This window comes from Xylocopa sonorina, chromosome 4 (assembly GCF_050948175.1).
Source record: "Xylocopa sonorina isolate GNS202 chromosome 4, iyXylSono1_principal, whole genome shotgun sequence".
Taxonomy (NCBI): Eukaryota; Metazoa; Arthropoda; class Insecta; order Hymenoptera; family Apidae; genus Xylocopa; species Xylocopa sonorina.
The window spans coordinates 14,528,366-14,548,069 of record NC_135196.1 but is presented as its reverse complement, the minus strand read 5'-3'; the positions used below and the strand labels follow the sequence as shown (position 1 = coordinate 14,548,069).

General features: G+C 31.3%; 3 protein-coding genes across 6 annotated transcripts; 1 reads left to right on the top strand and 2 right to left on the bottom strand.

Moving 5' to 3' along the window:
- Positions 1-1,448: 1,448 nt before the first annotated feature.
- On the bottom strand, positions 1,449-5,946 carry Nes (lysophosphatidylcholine acyltransferase 3 protein nessy). The gene is made up of 8 exons (XM_076893682.1): positions 5,704-5,946; positions 4,660-4,767; positions 4,258-4,380; positions 3,666-3,781; positions 2,905-3,075; positions 2,599-2,838; positions 2,165-2,473; positions 1,449-2,051 (listed from the first exon to the last, which is right to left on the bottom strand). The coding sequence occupies exons 1-8, from the start codon at positions 5,786-5,788 to the stop codon at positions 1,746-1,748; spliced, it is 1,458 nt and encodes a 485-aa protein (XP_076749797.1). The 5' UTR covers positions 5,789-5,946; the 3' UTR covers positions 1,449-1,745.
- Positions 5,947-7,282: 1,336 nt separating this feature from the next.
- Positions 7,283-13,146, top strand: Acn (apoptotic chromatin condensation inducer acinus). 3 transcript variants are annotated; one of them, XM_076893679.1, is made up of 10 exons: positions 7,283-7,485; positions 8,595-9,906; positions 9,981-10,068; positions 10,182-10,298; positions 10,400-10,604; positions 10,716-10,924; positions 11,057-11,281; positions 11,398-11,658; positions 11,822-11,973; positions 12,411-13,146. In XM_076893679.1, the coding sequence occupies exons 2-9, from the start codon at positions 8,597-8,599 to the stop codon at positions 11,942-11,944; spliced, it is 2,538 nt and encodes an 845-aa protein (XP_076749794.1). In that variant the 5' UTR covers positions 7,283-7,485; positions 8,595-8,596; the 3' UTR covers positions 11,945-11,973; positions 12,411-13,146. The 3 variants fall into 3 exon arrangements, with proteins under 3 accessions (XP_076749794.1, XP_076749795.1, XP_076749793.1); XM_076893680.1 differs by lacking the exon at positions 12,411-13,146 and having other exon boundaries at positions 10,719-10,924; positions 11,822-12,174; XM_076893678.1 differs by lacking the exon at positions 12,411-13,146 and having other exon boundaries at positions 11,822-12,174.
- Positions 13,147-14,888: 1,742 nt separating this feature from the next.
- On the bottom strand, positions 14,889-19,097 carry Tm9sf2 (transmembrane 9 superfamily protein member 2). Of its 2 annotated transcripts, none has more exons than XM_076893882.1 (15): positions 18,832-19,097; positions 18,319-18,386; positions 18,143-18,239; positions 17,880-18,015; positions 17,681-17,802; positions 17,443-17,566; positions 17,222-17,361; positions 16,961-17,137; positions 16,570-16,726; positions 16,290-16,467; positions 16,033-16,192; positions 15,723-15,874; positions 15,442-15,553; positions 15,184-15,355; positions 14,889-15,101 (listed from the first exon to the last, which is right to left on the bottom strand). In XM_076893882.1, exons 1-15 carry the CDS (start codon positions 18,955-18,957, stop codon positions 15,034-15,036), a joined length of 1,989 nt encoding a protein of 662 aa, XP_076749997.1. In that variant the 5' UTR covers positions 18,958-19,097; the 3' UTR covers positions 14,889-15,033. The 2 variants fall into 2 exon arrangements, with proteins under 2 accessions (XP_076749997.1, XP_076749998.1); XM_076893883.1 differs by having other exon boundaries at positions 16,570-16,714; positions 18,832-19,096.
- Positions 19,098-19,704: the final 607 nt, after the last annotated feature.

Sequence of the window (19,704 nt, the reverse complement as noted above, 5' to 3'; positions counted from 1 at the left end):
TCACAAAAATGGAGATAATTATATAGAACAGATGTATATGTATATTTTAATAAAATTATTTGTACTTTTGTAAAAATCTTTGTTTAATTTTGTTTCCATCTAATAAGTATGGTAAACACACGCACACACATACACGTGCACGCGCATGCGCGCGAGTGCGATTCCATTTTTAAATTTGAATGTAAAATGAGATCATACTGATTCCATATATTGTACATACATGTCTTAATATATATCTTAGTAGCCAGAACAATAAAGTATTAAGATGCGGTAAAAAGCTCAATGTATTTGTATAACACAATTTATTTATATACATATATATTTGTATAGCAACACTATAAATTTATAGTTAACGATATAGCATCTCAGTTGCAAAAACTTATACAAAAAAATTTAACTTACAAAACATTTAAAATGTAACAAAAAATTCGCTTGTATATTAAGTTTCTATAAAAATAGTTCATAAATTTAGAGATTCTAAAATTATTACTTAAATATTTTGTTTTGTTTTTTATACAAAGAAGTTTAAGTATTTATCTAATTGTACACTTTCTTTGTAATTAATTGGAGTAAGTGATAAGTTTATCTACTTTTTTTTTAAAGCTCGTCATAAGTTGTTACAAAATTATTAACATTTCCTTAAGCCTTAGTATTATAGTTTTTGACAATCGATGTTCTACTCTGCTATAACGCATAAAATATTCATTTTTATATTACAGATATTAGTTTCGGTAATGATATGAAAGAATACTCATTCGACAACGTACGCTGTCGACAAATAAATGAATTTGTGAAATAGAATAAACATTTTTAGATAAAGTCTTTTAACAATACTACATGATCTAAGATTTGTCAATTCTTTTATAAACACAAAAAAAAAGAAAAAAATATATATATATATAATATTATATATATTAAATTATTTGAGCATGTAAAAATTTCAGCATATGCAAAAGTTTTATAAAAAATGAATCATTTATCAAATCTTCATTAATTTTCAATACTACTGCAATTACTACAGGATTATCATTAAAATGTTAATCCTGTTTGTTAACCAGAGAAAATGATATTTTTTTTTAAATTTAACAGCCATCTATATCAAATACCATATTTATGATATTTGTTTGCACACTATGTTTTTAATCTTAAATATGTAACATAGCATACCAATCAGAAAGTGTTCTTTTCAAACGTATCGGTAAGTATACATAATTGTATGCATAAATATGTTTCTTTACCTTAATTGTATTTTCATTCTAAGAAGGTTCTTGAGTGATAATTTGGAGATGATGAATTTTTGGAAGCCCTCTTCTGTAAAGCATGATTTTATAAATAAAATTTTTATGGACATCTTACATATAAAATATATGTTATTTCTTCAGAAATGACGCTATATATATTAAGTTTACTATGCCTCAAAAAAGTAGACAAAATTTGTACCTTGTATAATGTTGCAGAATGTTAAAAAAATTAAGACTCACTGTTCTAGAAGTTATATCAAATTTTTGTATCTGTACTTTATAAAGAATAAAAAAGATCTGTCAACTTGTTGCAAACAAGACTGGTGTGCTCCAAAGTGCTCACAATTCTACAATTTTTGAGCTTAGACACCATTCTATTTTTACTGCACTAATTGCAATGCCCTCCACCATTCACAAACATTTACAATCTTACTTCAAATTTGAAACACAACAGAGTTATTTTTTACTATTTTAAACCTATAATATCACCGAATATTCCCCTATTTATTCCTCTTTGATATTAGTCGTTGCATTACTATTCGAGCTTCTTGAGGTGTTTTTCTTAAAGAGAAACTTCTTGAGTAGTATAGAAACGAAGGGGTAAGATAGATATATCATATGGCCACAGTAGTAAACGGAAGAATAAAGCTGATGATAACGAGGATATGATAAAAGAATGAAAGGGATAAGACTGTAGCCCATGAAAGTAAAGGTATAGATTTTTAAAAAGGTCCTGCAAAGAAATTGAAGCAGAGGATGATTTTCCAGCAGCTTCAGTAATTTTTTATGCTTCTCTAATATTTGAGTTATCTGAAAAAATGAATATCTAGTTATATGAATTGATTGTATTTGAATGGTCTTAAATAATTTGTGATTACTTTATTATCATCTGCATCAATAAAGAAAAAGAAATTTGGACTCACATCTTTTTCCATGTACATGATAATAAATTCAAGGAAGAAGCAAGCATAATATCCTGAATGAAATCCATGCCATGTTGCCAAAAAAAGTAGTGTAAAAAATTGACTGTATAATTTAGAACCCAAAAATTTCAACCTCTTATAAATATATTCCGCGCTCCAAGTATTGGTGTTTATATTAAATGACATAATATAGTCATTAAATTTAGTTGCCGTTTCAAACTGTCGCAACTTAACATTTTCACAACCATTCCAAAGAGGTTGACCCTTTTCATCTTTTCCATTGTAAGTTAAACCAAATACTGTGCAAACCTAAATTAAAATTAACTTTTACTCTCATATTTATAATAAGAAAGGTGAAAAACGCAAAAAGAAAGACAAAAACAAGCTTAAAAGTTCATATTCAGAAATCCAATTCTGATATATATTTTCCTTACCCCTTCAGCCAGCAACCAGCAAGCGATATATTTATAAAGATTGAAATGGCCCCAAACACCAATCAAAAGAAGACGCACTAGCAAGTTGTGCTGCTGGAACTCTCTACTTAACATGTATCGATCTGGAATGTACAAAATGGTTAATTGGTAAATCGCCAGGTATACAAATCCGATAAGCATTCGAGATACACCAGGAACCAAAGAATCACTTGATGCAGCCACACGATTTCCACTAAATTTCTGGAAATACAAAAAGTAACAATTATTTGCATATACAATTCTTAACAAATATTTTTAATAACTTACAACATTTGTATTATCCTTTATATATTGTCCTTGCACATAGTCCAAATATCGTTTCATACTAAATTGCGGCCCAACTAGAAATGATCCAGGAAAATAGGAAAATGCTAAGATCTCCAAAAAAGTTGGTTTCTTTTTTAACATTACTTGCTTGTGCGATGCAGACAATTTCTCCTGAAACAATTGAACTTCGTTATAATTAACATCTCTTCTTTTCAAACAGAAATAGGTCCTGATTCTTACTCATGCTCTTCCTATTTGTTACATTTAATTGATATGTTGATTTTAGTTTGATTCAGTGGCGGCTCGTAGTTAAAATGAATGGGGTTGCTGCCCTGGAAAATTTTTAACAAAAGACTTTACCTTCCACCACCAAGTCGGAATATGCACTGCGGGAGCGACAGTGCTCTCTTTTTCTTCCTCGCAGCGTCGTACGCAGCTTCCTATTTACGCATGCGCACACAGCCAAACACCATGCCGTTGGAACTGTGAAGCGTATAGTTCCTTACAAAGGTTTTATATCTTTTTCATGAACTGGGGAATGGCTACTGACATTAAGCGTAAGGATTGTATATTGTACAAGTATAAAGAAAGAATTAACGAAAAAAAAACTCATTATATTAAATGTTCTCGATAATATCGGGTGAAAATAGGGGATGTGTAGTTGAACGGTACCCATACGCGAGCCGCCACTGGTTCGATTTGTTTTTCTATTTATTTAAACTAACTTAAACATTTATATTACTCGTTCTTACTGAACTTACCAGGGGTTGTTGCCCGTCAAGAATATTGAACGCTAGTCCGATTAATCGAAGAGTTAATACGCACTGCGGCATGGTCCATTTTATATCGTAATCAGAAGTACTTGTCACGTAATATCCTGTTAACAATAAAATCAAGTATTACTTTATAATTTACGATACTTGTTACAATACAGCCTATCGAGTGTATTATACAATACAATACACAATATTTTCATAGAATTTCAATATTTAATTCTAGGACATACAAGGAAACAATTTTTTTCTTTTTTTCCTTTTAGTATAACTCGTAAAATGTTCTTGAAAAGCCATATCAATAATAATAGATACGTAAAGTTTTGATAATGATTTTCCTCACTTGCCTCTAAATAGAAAATAATCGATATACATACATATGTTCTACAGTTATACGGACCTCACGGACATTGCGCCATTCTATGCCAATATTGTACTAAGGTCTCGATGGTATTAATAATTTGCAAATTTATTTCTTGCTTAAAATGGATATTTACAGTTTTCCTTAACAATTTGTCAGAAATTTCATAAAAATCATATGAGAGATAATATGTAGATAATACAGATAATATATTCTTACCACACATAAGATATGTCATATTGATGACGAAGGTAAGAAAGACCGACAAGGTAGTACCGCCAAAACATTTTAAGATACCGTAAGTAACAAGCACTGCTGTTATTGAGTGAAATGTATTAATCCCTGTAAATATTTCCCATCGTCAATTATAATTTCTTGAAAACCTATTACATAGTTTGAGAATTTTTTTTTAATAGAAAGTGGAAAATAAAGGCTCGTTTAATTATTGTCGAATAATGTAGTGAACTTTGGTCCATAAAGTGTAAGTTGAAAGAAATTCTTAAATATTTTAAAAATCTCATATTTTAGTAATTTCTAATAGAATGAAAGAAAAGTAACACAGAAGAGTATAAAGATTTACGCAAGAAATTAAATAATTTTTCTAAAAAAAAAAATAATTACCATAGTTCCATATACAAATAAGTATACCACAGACGATAAAAAATACATGTTGATGAATCGGACTTTTTTGGTACAAAGTATATTTGTGAAGTAAGGCGATGGGCAATCCTGAAATTTCAGTTATTACATCGTTAATTTGGAATTTTATGTCGAACTATTTTTAAACAATACTTTATTTAGCTATATCGATTAAAAAATGTATTAACATTAATTATTCGTAATTCATCTTCTTAACTATTTGCAAATTATCATAAAAGTTTTTAAAAATATTTTTCGCTAGTATAGAACGGAAAATTCATTGTACACGTAATATACTTAATCAGTATAAAAATAATAACGCTTTAAATGTTTATTATTTCCACAACACTGGTATTATAATCATGCAAATTAACTAAAAATATATAAATAATTTCGTAATTTTTATTAAAATTTGATAGTTTGTATGAACTAAGAAGAGGAATAGAAATATGACACAATAGGACAAGGAAAATAGGATTACTAATCAAAACGTAAATAACAAGTAATTTTATTCTTACAAACACTGAAACACACATAACACGTTAAAGTTTAAATTCGAATTTTAATATTAACGGTTCATTTTAAAAGATCTTGTAACGTCGCTCGTTGCTATATAAAATTGGCAATAAAATCTGACTGATTAATAAGAACTATAGATATTATATATAACTCAATATCTAATTACTATAGTGTAGCAAAATTTAATACATTTATAATTATTAGAATATTATAAGGAATATTTTTGTAACCATTAATGTGGTTATAATTTTCAGTCACGATAGAACGATAAAATACATAACCTTACTAACACATTTAAACATTGCTATAAAGTATTAAATTGAATTTACTAATCAATGCAAATAAATTAAAGTGAGTAATCAATAATTTAGTGAAGACTCACGCATATGGATTTAGATTGCATATTGATATATAATAATTAAATATAATTATCAACTTCGAATACAGTGTATATGCAAAAATATCCCGAAAAAAAGATCACGATGTTTGCTTACAAATTTTAATTACCAAGTGAAATGGAGATAAGAAGACGAACTCCAGCCTCGGATGCATGTAAACTTTCCGAGACGATTGATAATATACTTTTCGACATTCTTGTTGATTTTCAAGGTTGATCCTTTTTATACTGTGTGTTACTTTAGCTTCCTCGATCAGTTTCTATAATATTTCCACTAAACTTTTTACGAATCAATTTGTTTAACTTTGTGCAGCGATATCGTTACCTATTTGTTAAAAAAATTTAAAGTCTGAAGATACTGTGACTCAAGAAGAAATACAGGACTCTCTTTGCAATAATATTGATAGTGTTCCGCAACACACTAAATTAAATTGCGAAACAAAATATTAATAAAAATAATGAAAGCAAAAAGTGAAATTTTATAAATGTTTATATACATTTCAAAATTAACTATTTCAGTTAATTTGTAATTGCTTTAGTAACAAAAATTTAATACATTTAAAATGTGATCTATTTTCAATACATTTAGGAATACTTGTAAACAAAGTTGCAAACTTAAATTACGATTATTTACTTTTCTGCTGTATAGTTATTTAGATGCAATTTAATTTCAATTTAAATAAGTACTTCCTCTTTGTCATTATGTACCCGATGTCATCGTGTTTACAATTCCACGATGTGTATAGACGCTACCGCCATTTTTTGTGTTCCTCATTTGCATCTATGTCCTTGCACAAAACGCATTGCATAATCAAATACTTATGCCATAGTTTACTCTTGAATGAACAATGTTCCTAGTAGAAAGAAAAACAAAAGACTATTGTGAAAATATTTTCTATACACACGCATATGTAATATATGAAATGTAAACAAACTTAACCTAGACAACTGCGTGCACGTATAACACAATTTACAAATTATATTATATCCTCGTCTAGGAACAACAAACTTTGTAAATTCAGTGTTTCAATATACTTTTTTTACATATAATATAAACTTCTAATTTAACTCAAGAATCTCTTATTTTAGGAAATAAGGAATTCATGATGTGTGGTTAATATATAATTTATTGAAGTATTGCAATATAAAGATTGTTTTATAGAAACTGCTTTTTGTCCGACATAATTGTATTATAAAGTTTATGCGATGAAAATAAGATTGGGAAAGCAAAAGTTTCGTCTAAAATAATAATTCATCTGTTATCGTTTCATTTACGTATACTTTAAAGGATAATCGGATAGTACGTGAATAGAAATTATATAGGGGATTCATCTTTGAAAGTAGGCACGTTCAAAGTGAAAAAGAAATTTAAGTTACAATTCTAAATTACCCATAAACTACGGAAAAAGCTAAATGGAATAATCGTCGTTTTTCAAACGAAGGAAGTGTACAAGAGGAGTGTATTTGAATATTAAAGTATTAGCGGTATAACCTCACCAGTAATTTATCCGGCGACTTGCATTAGTTACTAGATAAGAAACCAAACGTATGATAGAAAACAATGCGCCTCGCTTAAATCACGTTTCTATATGAGATAATTATCACACGAAAGAAAGTAAGTTTACGAACGATATTCCAGTCAACTTACGTAGCGAGAAACTTTTTAAATGAACATCCCCTCCCCCCGATGGTCTGCATTTCGATCTCACGAGTCTATCTGGCACAATGTAAAACGTTCATGTTCAATGGAGTACGGTGGTAGAACCGATTGTTAGAAGCGTCATTAGAAACGTCGTTTCAATTATCGCACAATATTTATGTGTCAATAAAATTGTGAGAAAACGCGATATACCTAGAGAACTCTCAGCTAAGGAACGTAACGCATTCGTTAAGTAAGTAGCTTCGCCTCGCTTTTAGACCGTGGAACGCCCGCGCGTTTCTCGGGTAACCACAAATATGATTTCGTTATTCTTCCAAAAGTTCTGACTGAATATTTACTAAAATTAGCTGCTCGAAACGATTCTTCTTCTTTACCTATCGCACGATGCTATCGGTTATTATTTATTATATATATATTTGGTACCTTTATCTGTATAGTCTGAGAAGTATTTGTCATGTATTTTCAATAACTCAATAATTTAATAAATAGTCTGAACTAATTCAATCATTGTTCAAGTTGTTACAGTTTACACTATTTTTAATTCTACGTGTTATACCGTTTTATTTTGGACCTGCTCGTTTAGAGACAATAATTATTTTAAGTATTAGGTATACAGTATTATCACGTATAAAGGTATAATGTACGCATTGAATGTTTTAGATAAATGGTTTTTTATCGTGCCCAGCTAACTGAAAACAGACCGTTTCCCTTTGTTCTATATGTATAGCGTAATATAGTTTTATTTAATGTTTTAATAATGTAACTTACATATACACTTATATGTGACATATATGAATATTAGTACAGGTATAACATTGAAAATAAGAAAGCGTTTGAAATAAAAATGAAAATCCATAAATGAAATTATTTCTATGATCGTATAGGTTGCAATGATTATTGCAACATCTGCCTTATTAAGAAGCATTATTAATTGAAAAAAAAGTTTCATCAAATGTTGACATACATCTATGTGTAAGATGCCAAAAACACTTATATGTATATGTTGTATACGTATAGTAATTTCAATAGATTTAATTATATAATACCTTGCCATACTAAAATAACCATAAGCGACTGTAACAGATAAAAATGAGATGTATACGTACATGCGCACACTTAGAAATTAATTAAAAAGTTAAAAATATATTAATATAAAAAATATGAAGGAATTAATGTAAAACAATTTAAATTTAATTCCTAACTTGTTTGAAAAGTACTTATATGTTAGTAGTTTTCAAACAATATATGTAAATATATAAAAAGAATAATGTTGTGCAGCATGATGTGTAATGTTATGCATCTGATTTAAAATTTGTAATACATTTGCTTTATATATTTCAGATATGAGACGCAAGAGCGAAAGGAATAAAGCAAAAGCAGGGACCCCAGAAAAAGAAGTTGAAAGAGTGCCCCGGAAATCAACACGAAGGCGTGCAAAGCGAACACCTTCAACGTCCCCAGAACAGGAGGCTGTTGAGGAAGTACCAAAAAATGTGAGCAATAAAGAAGTAGAGAAGAAGTCTGTGCACCTTCAGAAAAAGGAAGCGGAACAACCAGAAGAAAATAACGAGAAGGTATTAACTACCGAGATAGAAACTAAGAGTGCATTACAAAAAGATGAAGAGGACAACAATACTGGATCAGTTTGGAAAGTGTCAAGAGCAGACGCATCACCAGGCGAAATACAAAAACTGAAGTTATCTAGACAACATACAACATCAGAAGGATCATCTGATGCTTCTTTAAATAGGAAAAAATCGAACAAGTGGCAGGAAAGTGGTGAGGGAATTGCAGAGGAGGCTGACTCGGCAGACAAGCAACTGGTTTCTTGTACAAGAACACTAAGTAGCACTGAACAGCCGAACGATCCCTCCTCTTCATACCCAGGTCAGGACTCCAACGAAGAGGTAAGTGATAGCAAGGAGATCCTGCCTGAAACCACTTCAGCCAACTTGTCTGACGATAAACCAAACATAGATCAGCAAGGTGAATCAAATGAGGCAAATTTCTCCAACGAAAACGCTGATAGTGAACCCATTAAGCCGAGTAGTACAACCATATTGGCTCCTAGTTCAAATGGTGATCATTCAACCAAGGAGACAGACGTTATACCAAAGGAAGAAAAGTCTGTGGAAGATGCTGGCGAAAAATCAATGGAAGCATTTAAAGTAGATGCTAATGTTGAAAACATACAAAGAGATACAAGTAGCGAGGAGGAGGATAATAAAAAAGGAAAAGTTCGTGAAGTAAATTCATCGTCCGAATCTAACGATGAAATTCGTACTAAGGGTAATAGAACTAGCAGAATACAATGTGTCAGTCGTAGAAAACATCGAACTAAATATCGAGACTCATCTAATTCCGATACACCGGATTCTGAGGATGAACCTCCTATTAAACGCGATCTCGAAATCGACACATATATGCAAGAAGAGAAAATAAGTACAGAGGACTCTCACGAACAAAAAGATAATTCTGAGTCACCAAAAGCAAGAAATAATTCATTATTAAATAATGTGGAAATAGAAATAGAACATAGTGAAGGAAACAAACAAAAGTTGGATAATCTAACTGATAAATCAGAATATTCTGCATCAACAACAACTCAGTCAGTGACTTATAAACCTGTGAAAGTAAATTTAAAAAGATCATTGTAAGCATAAAATTAGCCGTTTGTAAAAGCTCATCGATAATTCTTTCCTACAATGCTATAAATTTTTATTTCAGTTCCTCGAGAATATTAACGGAGAAGAATGATGTGAAGAAAGATGATGGCGATGTAAACTTGATAAATGAAACAAGTGCGCCAAACAAGGTTCGTTATTATGTCCCTCTGTTTTTTTTTTTTTTTAATGGAATTTCCATTATTTTGATTCGTCATGCACATGTGCGTAATTTAAGCTATAGTATAAAAATCTGTTTCTGAAGGAAAATCACGATAATACCGAACAAGATTCAAAATATATTCCGAGGAAACGTCGGTGGGGCACTGCATTATCTACCGATACCGGACCTTCGTTTTCAATTTCTACGGATTCTCTTAAAGTAATTCATTCATTTCTAGCACACAAAAAAGAAAAATGTGCTTTCACTTACTTATGCAATTTCAGTAGAACATTTTCTATACCATACATTATGTGCAATAGGTATTGGTGCCGGGAGCAAGGCCATTATCGATAAACGAGGTTCGTCTTTCAAAAGACGACGATGAGGACAGAGATCGTTATCGAGTGGGTGAAAAGTGGCATAATTCTAGCGAAGGGGTGAACGACAATAAATCTGGTGATGAAAATATCACGCAAAAGAATGGCGCAGCAAAAAAAGGAGATGCGAAAATAGATAACCATATAGGTTTGTCAATACTTTTAGACATTGATAAGCAATTCTATACTGTAAAACGTTAAAACGTCTAAAGTGATAAACGCTTCTGAATAATTCTTATTTAAATTGTTGTTTGTGTAGCAGCGAGGCGTAAGATATCAATCGTAAAAGAAGCGCCACACGTGAAATCTCCGAGTCCACCTGCTACGAAGCCTACAAATATCCTTTTAATTAAAAACTTGGTTCGTCCTTTCACTTTAAATCAAATTAAAGAACTTCTGTCGCGTACCGGAACAATCGTCGAGAATGGATTTTGGATGGATAGAATTAAGTCCAAGTGTTTTGTAGAGGTATGTTAAAATAATTCTATTCTATATAGCTAATTTTTATACAGTATCACTAGAATTGGTATGTATCAGGAATTTTGCAAACTGGAACAGAGAAATAGAATAAAAACAATAGCATTAATTGTATTATTTCAGTATTCTAACGAGGATCAGGCATTTGAGACGAGACAAGCACTGCACGGTATATCCTGGCCTGTCTCAAACCCAAAAAGGCTTCAAGTCGAATATGCAACCAAAGACGACATGGAATTGGCGCGGGAATTGTCGAAAGATCAATCCATTCCAAGAAAAACGGAACCTCTTGTATCATCCGACTCGTGGCAACAGGAGTGGAATCGCGAGGAAAGAACAAATACAAAGGTATATCAACGTGATCATACTTTGCAATTTACATATATAAAAATTAAATGTGCATAGAAATCTAATTGTTAAGTCCCCCCAGTCTTTTCAATAACCGAATTTTTTTTAAATGTTAGGTAATGGTAGTTCGAGAGTGGGATCTCGGTAAAGAAGACGGCCAACAGCACATTAAGGAAAAGGAACGCGAAAAGAAGGATCACGACAAAAAGAGACGCCAGAGAAGTCGAAGTCCTGCAATGGAGGCACACCTACCAGCTCCAGCTCGTAAATTCAAAAAGAAAGAAGACGAGCCACCTCCAGCTAAACTTTTAGATGATCTCTTTAGGAAGACAAAAGCAACACCGTGCATATATTGGTTACCACTTACAAATGAACAGGTATATTAATGATAAAATACATTATACTTTGTGTTTACAAATATAGAAGACAAATTTATTTTTTCCCTTTTTTAATATCTGTTAATGTGAACAGTTTAATTATAAAATTCAAGGAATTTCAGTCAGTTAGACACTATTAGTTAGACGCCTATTGTCATTTTAGATAGTCGTTAAAGAAGAGATGAGAAGGCAACACATGGCGGAGCACGCGCGCAGATTAGAAGAGATGAGACGCGCGGAAAGAAACAATAGGGATGGTCGCCGTCGTCGCAGTCCGAGAAAATAGTTCTCTGATGCCCGACTATTAATGAAAACGTACCTCTTCCTCTCTGATACAAAAATTCTAACTTTGACCACTTACATTTTCACGAACGGTGTTACAGATCACGGAAAGAAATGGATCGTTTCCTCTTTTTACACTAGATAGACACCTTAACGTATTCTACGAACCCTTTACTTTCTCAATCGTTGTACGATGTACGACTTGTAGGTTGTTTTACAATTTTCGTTTTGACATATCGTGTTAGAAATTGTGTTTTATTTCACATGCAAAAAATTTAGTTCCTCGAATTACTTTTTTCTGTTCTCGTCAATGTCGCGTATCGATTTCACGTATATTTAGTTTCAATTCACTTGCTGTTTTTCGTTCGTTGGACTAGGAACTGTACAAAATTTGTTGCATGACTAAAAAACGTCCTGATCTCCAATTCCCTTGTCCCAAAAATTTCAGCATTAAACCGTACTTCTTACAGGTCGACATTAACTATCCAACAGAGCGGCGTAACCGTAAAATGAGTACGATAGTGTTTGCATCGTCTAGGAGAGACACATTACGTTCTACATTACATCGTAATGCGATATCGCAAAAAACGTGCCCCTGGAATCAGAGGATAACCGAGCAAAAAAAAAACTGTCCATATAGGAAAAAAAAGGGTCACGAAACAAATTTACTACTCGTGAAGCGTTGAAAAATTGTTTGTCTTCTTGCGAGAAAGCAAAATGAAACAAAAAGAAATTACAGTCGAGCCAGTTGTTGGAACTAATGACAAACAAAAAGCCTGAAACGATAACGATGAGAGACTGGTTCATTGACTGGGATAGTCATTCTAAAGCAGCGTCAGGAAAATTTTTTCTGCATCTTCTTTTCCTCTCTGTCGGCGAAGTAGTTCTGACTCGAATTTTGACATGCACTACCATACATTTGGTAGTAAAATGTAAAATTTCGGTGTTTCTCGCTTTCACGTAATGAATTTTGCACAGCCAGAAACACGTTTGTACATAAATTATAATTCAATACGCCGTGATATGACATGTAAAATTATCAATAAATGTAAACCATATTAGATTATATACAAAAGAAGTACATCTGCCGCTTACTTTGTATGATGTCACATTGTATTTAGAAGATTTATTATTATGCATCCTTTAAATAAGATCGAAGGATTTACGAAAAAAGAAAGCAAAATATACCTGCTTCAAAATGAAAAACGAATTTATTCGTTACGTTTATTTCACCATTACGAATTGTATCATCCTTGATTCGAATGCACGTTACTCTACGTAAATTGTTAAAATGTACTTCTAAAAAAACACCTGTTTCAAGGATACAATAATGTGACAGAATATTTTGGAAATACCACAATTAATGTGTTTCAGTGCAGTCAAGAATTGAACTGTTTACGTAAACTTATTCGATCTTTATTTATATAATTAACATTATTAACGCTAATGTTGTAACTGATAAAACTTCACAAAAAAACCGTGAATTACAGTATATGTGCATGTCAGCATCAATTAAAGTATTTCTCAGTCACACGTACTATACTGGTAGAAAAAAAGTGAAAGTGAACCGAAAATTCCAAGTTCAACGTTTAACTATCAGTTTGTATACTGTATATTGTTTTTGCAATTAAACAAACCTTACCGACATTATTTGCCAGAAATATATTTTTTTTCTTATTTGAAAGAATATTACCACATGGTAACGCACACGTTATTTTATTTTAAAAATATTAGGTCAAAATGTTAGGTATTGAGAAAAAGTTTCAGAAACAATTAACAATTAAAATGATTTAGAGAAATGCAAATATATCGGTTTCAATTACGGTTGTACGGTTTATCCATATCAATTTTACAAGAGTAGAATAAAATAAATACAATAAACTATTACATACAATGTGTAACAGAGTCATTATAAACAAACTTTACTGAAAAATTTGAGAAAATGGTAAGAACCAGAAATGTTTTTTTATAGTAATTAAAAAAGAACAAAATGATCTTTTGAAACTTTATGAAAAATCAGAATCAATATAATAGTTTTTAACTCCTGAAGGGTGTCCTTTTTCCGGAGCTTATAAATAATAGTTTATGCAACATGCCTAAGATTTTAATGAAATTCATCCTTTGTGGTCCAGCATAGTTCTGTTGCGAAAGGATTGTATTAACTTATATTTCATACACACTTACACTTTCTTGCTAATATTGCAAAAATGAGGTGATACAATACTTGACCGGATATAAGTTAAAGAATAAATCCTGGAGTACAGACCGCAAAGGATTTGATCTTACCGAATGTAGTAAAAAATGTATGTATACATTATGATTAAAATTTATAATCCAGGAAGTTTGAGAGACAGTACCTGGCGATACATGACAAAAAGTATTTTCTTATTTACATAGTTGTAATTAATATCTTTAGTTTTATCAACTTATTGTAAACCGTGTACCTAGTAACCATACATTATGTCAGGATTGTAGAATTTTTTTTGTAACATGTATACATGTATCTTTATAGTTTTGATACACCTACCTCATTATCAATGCATACAGGTGGATTTGTTAACAATGATGAAAATTTCATTTCTTGACTTTTGAGTAGCAGACGAAATTAATAGCTTGAGTTGTATCAATCGGAAATGGCCTCTTATATAAATATATGTGCACGTCTTTTAACAAGCAAAACAATACACAACGAATTTTGGCAAATATACATTTGGAAATTTTGCATAATAAATAAATACAAGTTTTTGAAGATATTTTACATATGACACTGGTTACATATGACAAAAATATTGTAGAAACTCAAATCATCAGATTTGAAATATCGCTGACTTATTATCTTTTTTTGTTTTTTTGGGCAGCAATAAATAATAAATACTATTCGGAATATTTAATACCACGAAATCCTGACGTTTAAGATGAAAATGAAAGAAATTTGATATAAGACACATGCGCATAAAAAAAATATTAACGCTCATATGTCAACATTTTGTTTTTGTTACTCAAAATCAAGACTGGTATCTCGGTTATCATTCATTCTTATTATTAGTTACTCATACCATGTTCATTTTACTTTGATAGGTATCATTTGATACATTAGTCGACTTTTACGACACTGTAGATTTTCCGCACGAACCAGAAACAAGCAAAGAAACCGATCGATCCTGTTCAATAAGCAGAATGTATAATAATTTATTACTATAAAATATTGCAATTCTATTAACAGAAGATAAACGAAGGTTTTACCTGTTAAAACGAAGAATAAGTAAACCATAATACAAGTATAACCAAAATAGAGGAACGTAGATGTAGCATCTTCTATCTCCAGTTTAGTCATGAAAAAGTGTATACAGTAAACTAATAAATAAAATGCGGTAAATCCAGATGTTAGGAAACTGCGCCACCACCAATGATAATCCTGAGCAGAAAAAGAACAATACGAATGTATATCTACATTTTGGATTATATTTAGGATTTAATTTATTGTAAAAATGATTTGTTTACCTCTGCACAAAGATGAAAATAGCAAAGCAAAATTGTTGTTTCTGAACATGTAATTACGAGTATAACAAACACCAAAAAGAGAAAACCGAACATGTAATATACTTGACTCGACCTGAAAGAAATTGGCTTAAGTTTCAAATAAAAATTTTCTAAACACTGGAACTTCAAAACGTTTTTTTTATCAATACAAACAAATTATTGAATTAGCTATTAACCTAAATTAAATAAATAACATTCATAAACGTAAAATTACTGATTATACTTTCCACCATGATACTTACCACAATGAGTTAAGTATAAAGAATAACTGTATAAATATACATCCAAAAGGTAGAACTCCACCCATTACTACCCCAGGTATTGGTTGAGTGTAAAAACTTTGCTCTGGTATTTGTCTAGGAATTTGATTAGTTCTTACAGGATGCTCCAGAGGCTAAAATAGATTGAATATTTGTTTTTTTTTTCCTCTTTTTTCACAAAATATAACCTTTCGTTTATGAATAAAGTGATTAGATGATAGAAATGGAAAATGCTTCAAATGTTAAGGAACTTGTACTGTATTTCTGTTGGTAGAAAGACTAAAACATTTACCCTCTTCCTGAATCCAAAATATGCACCAATAAATGTTAGAGGAAGAGACACTCCAAACCAAAGTGCTAGAAGAGCAATTAAGGTACTAAATGGTACTGCAGCTGAACTTTCATTCGCCCAGAATATTAAATTCATAATAAAGAATAAACTGAATACAATTCTGTAAATAATTAATAAAATTAAACAAGATTTTTACACATATAATCATCACACAAGAAAAAGATGAATTATCTAAAGGAGGCAAATAATGTTGTTACCCTGGGCTCAGCATAGACGTAAGCAGCATGTTTGATTTCCATTTTTCGCCTCCGAAACTTTTGTATATTCTGGCAGAGACATAACCAGCGGTAACTCCAAGGCACACGTATAAAACCATAGCACACGTCATTAAAGCTCCTCTATTTGCAGGGGATAAAAATCCCAAACAAGCAAATGCTGAGGAATACAAATTAAAAGTTTACATTTCATAGTACAGAATATAGAATAAATTAATTGTACTAAATAATCGTAAATGTACACATTTACTTAAGAACTTACCAAGTGTTACAAGTGTCATGCAAAAAACTTGAACACCAGATCCAAGTAGAACTGATAATAACATGCCCTTCCTAGGAGGTCGAAATACGTCGCCATGAACCAATTTCCAGCCAAATTCTTCGTGTGCGTCTTCTCCTGATTCTATCTGGAAGGAGGCCTGCGTTATTGCAACACAGACAGGAACGTCACAGTTTTATGATGTAAAACAGAACCAAATGTTAAGTTACATGTACTTGTTAGTTAAGAACATAATACTATCGCGCTAATAACAGAAAAAATAAGCTGATTTAAGCAACACATAAATAAAATAATAAACTGGAACATAACAAATTCATTACTTAATGAAATGAATAAATGCGTAATAATTATTAACAACATTCCTTTAGTGTACCTGATTGTATCTTGCAATATCTTTGTGCAATGTTCGAAGCAGTATCATAGCCACCATACCGGAGAGGAATAAAACAATTATTAACGAATTAAGAATACTGAACCATTGGATATTTGTGTGCGGCATAGATTCTAAAATATAATCCCATCTAGATGACCATTTGATTGTATCATTTTTCTAAAATTAAAAGTGTATTCACATTTTTTTAATATATTTATAAAATAAAAATTGTCAATTTATTTCATTAACTTGAATACTTACTACATATGTGACAGAATATGTATACATGATATCTAATTGTTCACCAAGAGGAAGCGCATCGTATGGTATTTCTAATGGTTCTTTACCTTCACAGTCATGAGTATTACCGTGTTTAATACTACGGGGTACCACTTTCACAGCTGTTGAAGAAAGTAAGCATGTGTTATAATTTAGATAATAAATAATACATAATGTGAACAAAAAAGATTCAAAGTTCTTACATATTATGCGTCCACCATTTTCTTTAAACGTAGATCCCCATTCTTCTTTAGCACCACTATGATAGGTGATTGTAAGATCTACGTGATTAAATAGGTAATAGGTTTTTGGTTTGTGATATGCCCCCTAATAGAGAAAAAACCTTATTAATATTAGCTCATGTACACATTCTTTACATTTAAGAAACAATAACTCTGTTTTTCTATGCTTAATACAAGAATTCTATTATTTTAAATTTACATTGATACTGCAGGTGTCTAGTTGAAATTTTGGTTCTCGCGAATAGCAACCCATTGGAAAACCAGTACTACAATATTGTCGTTCATCCTCTAGTTGGTAACACCATGTCACAGGCATGTTATCTAAAAAAAAAGTATGAACATAGTAATGTTAAACATAATATTAAGTTGTTGCACTCATTTTATTTCTAAGATATTACCAACTATCCAATGGTGCTGGTAATTAAGTGCCATTCCTTTCTTCAAAAACTCTAATTTCTTTTCTGATTCCTTGTCTCCACCTTTATAACTTTTTTGGCATAATCTATTACATTTTTCATCTTTCATGAACGATAGCTGTAAAATTGTTCACATGGATCTTTTGATTTCAACTTTTTTGTAGTTTAATTAATTTCAATAATTCTTTCCGCGAAAAAGTAACTGAAACCTTAAATAAAGTAGAAGATTTATTTTTGCACTATACCTTGTAAGGGGATGGCCTTATACGTTCTCCAAAGACAACCTGTCCTAAGTTCTCAACAGGACTTTGACTTTCATCCTCGGAAATACAAAAATCAAAGCTGTGGAAAATTAATTGTTGATGCGTTATATACATGACTAAAAAGTATATATATACATACATATATCATGAAAACTTACTGATGATATTCATACGGTATTACATATTTCTCTGTGTTCAAGCGGTTTACATACAGTTTAATTTCAGACTGAAAATGACAAACATCGTTTAATAAAAGAAGCCGAAACATTATACATACAAATAAACTACACAATAAATTTGATAATTAAACTTCGATACAATATCTACACAGTGGGCAATGCTTTCAAAAAGTTGTAATGTTCTAATAACATTTATATAAGGTGATGCAAATAATTGTAACATTAACTAAAACCTTTCGAAGTCCCGTATCGGTGCTATAATTACATGCAACAAATTGCTAGCGACTCATACTCGTAATTATAGAAAATAGATCGCCAATGTAACGTAGTGTCAAAAATAACTGACAGGTTAAACTGTGATTCGTATCTAGTACGTATCATAAACGATAAAAAATGAATTATCCGCGTTCGAGAAACAGGAACGAGGAAAGCTGTAATTGAATGCGATCATAACCAACTAATGCGGAATATTCGGAAATAGTTAACACATACTTTACACATATCGGAGGTTTCCCCATCCTTGCAATAATTCACGGGCGCCAGACCCGGCAAGTAAAAAGCCGTTGCGCATATCGAGCGTGTAACAAATAACAGCCACAATAAAATTATCCTCGCCATTGTGTATCGTTGCTCGTCCTTACTACCTATTTGTCTACTACAAGTATATGTCAAGTGCTACGTGAAAAACATCGGACACTATACTGCCATGATACACGTCATTGATAATAAACGTTGAACACAGATTGGTAGCCTTCCTGCGTGGCACTCCTGCGGTTGTTAATCCAACGAACTTTTCATTTTCTATCGAACTCTCGCACGGATTGATTGCACGATTCAAATTGGCAACGAATTAAATGGCCAGCATTCGAATCAATTTTTAGCCGGTTTAATTTTATTACCAAAATTGTGGGTATAAAAATATTAACCGGTAAATTTGGGTTAGGTTAGGTTAGGTTAGGTTCAATTAATAAACAGACAATGTAAAGCAAAGAAAAGAACTCGTTCCATTCTAACTCGTAAGGTAATTACGTTTTCGACCCATTAGTATTTTGTTTAGTTGTCGGTGGGTAGTTTACATATTTTCGAAAAATACTGGCTCTTCGAAAGAGATTAAGTGACCAGTGAAATACAAGCCATTAAAATTTCTCCTGATACCTTTATCTTTATGTATGCATACATGCATTCGTATTTTGTATGCAAAGTATGTGTGCTTAAGCTTTCAAACAAATATAGAATAACATGGAAAATTTTCTGTGTTTAGAAACAACTTGTTTCAAAAGAAGGAGAGATCTATGCAAGAATCTAAAATTGCAATTTAAATAAATTTCATATTCTCTATTATCTTATTATCGTTATTGTTAAGTA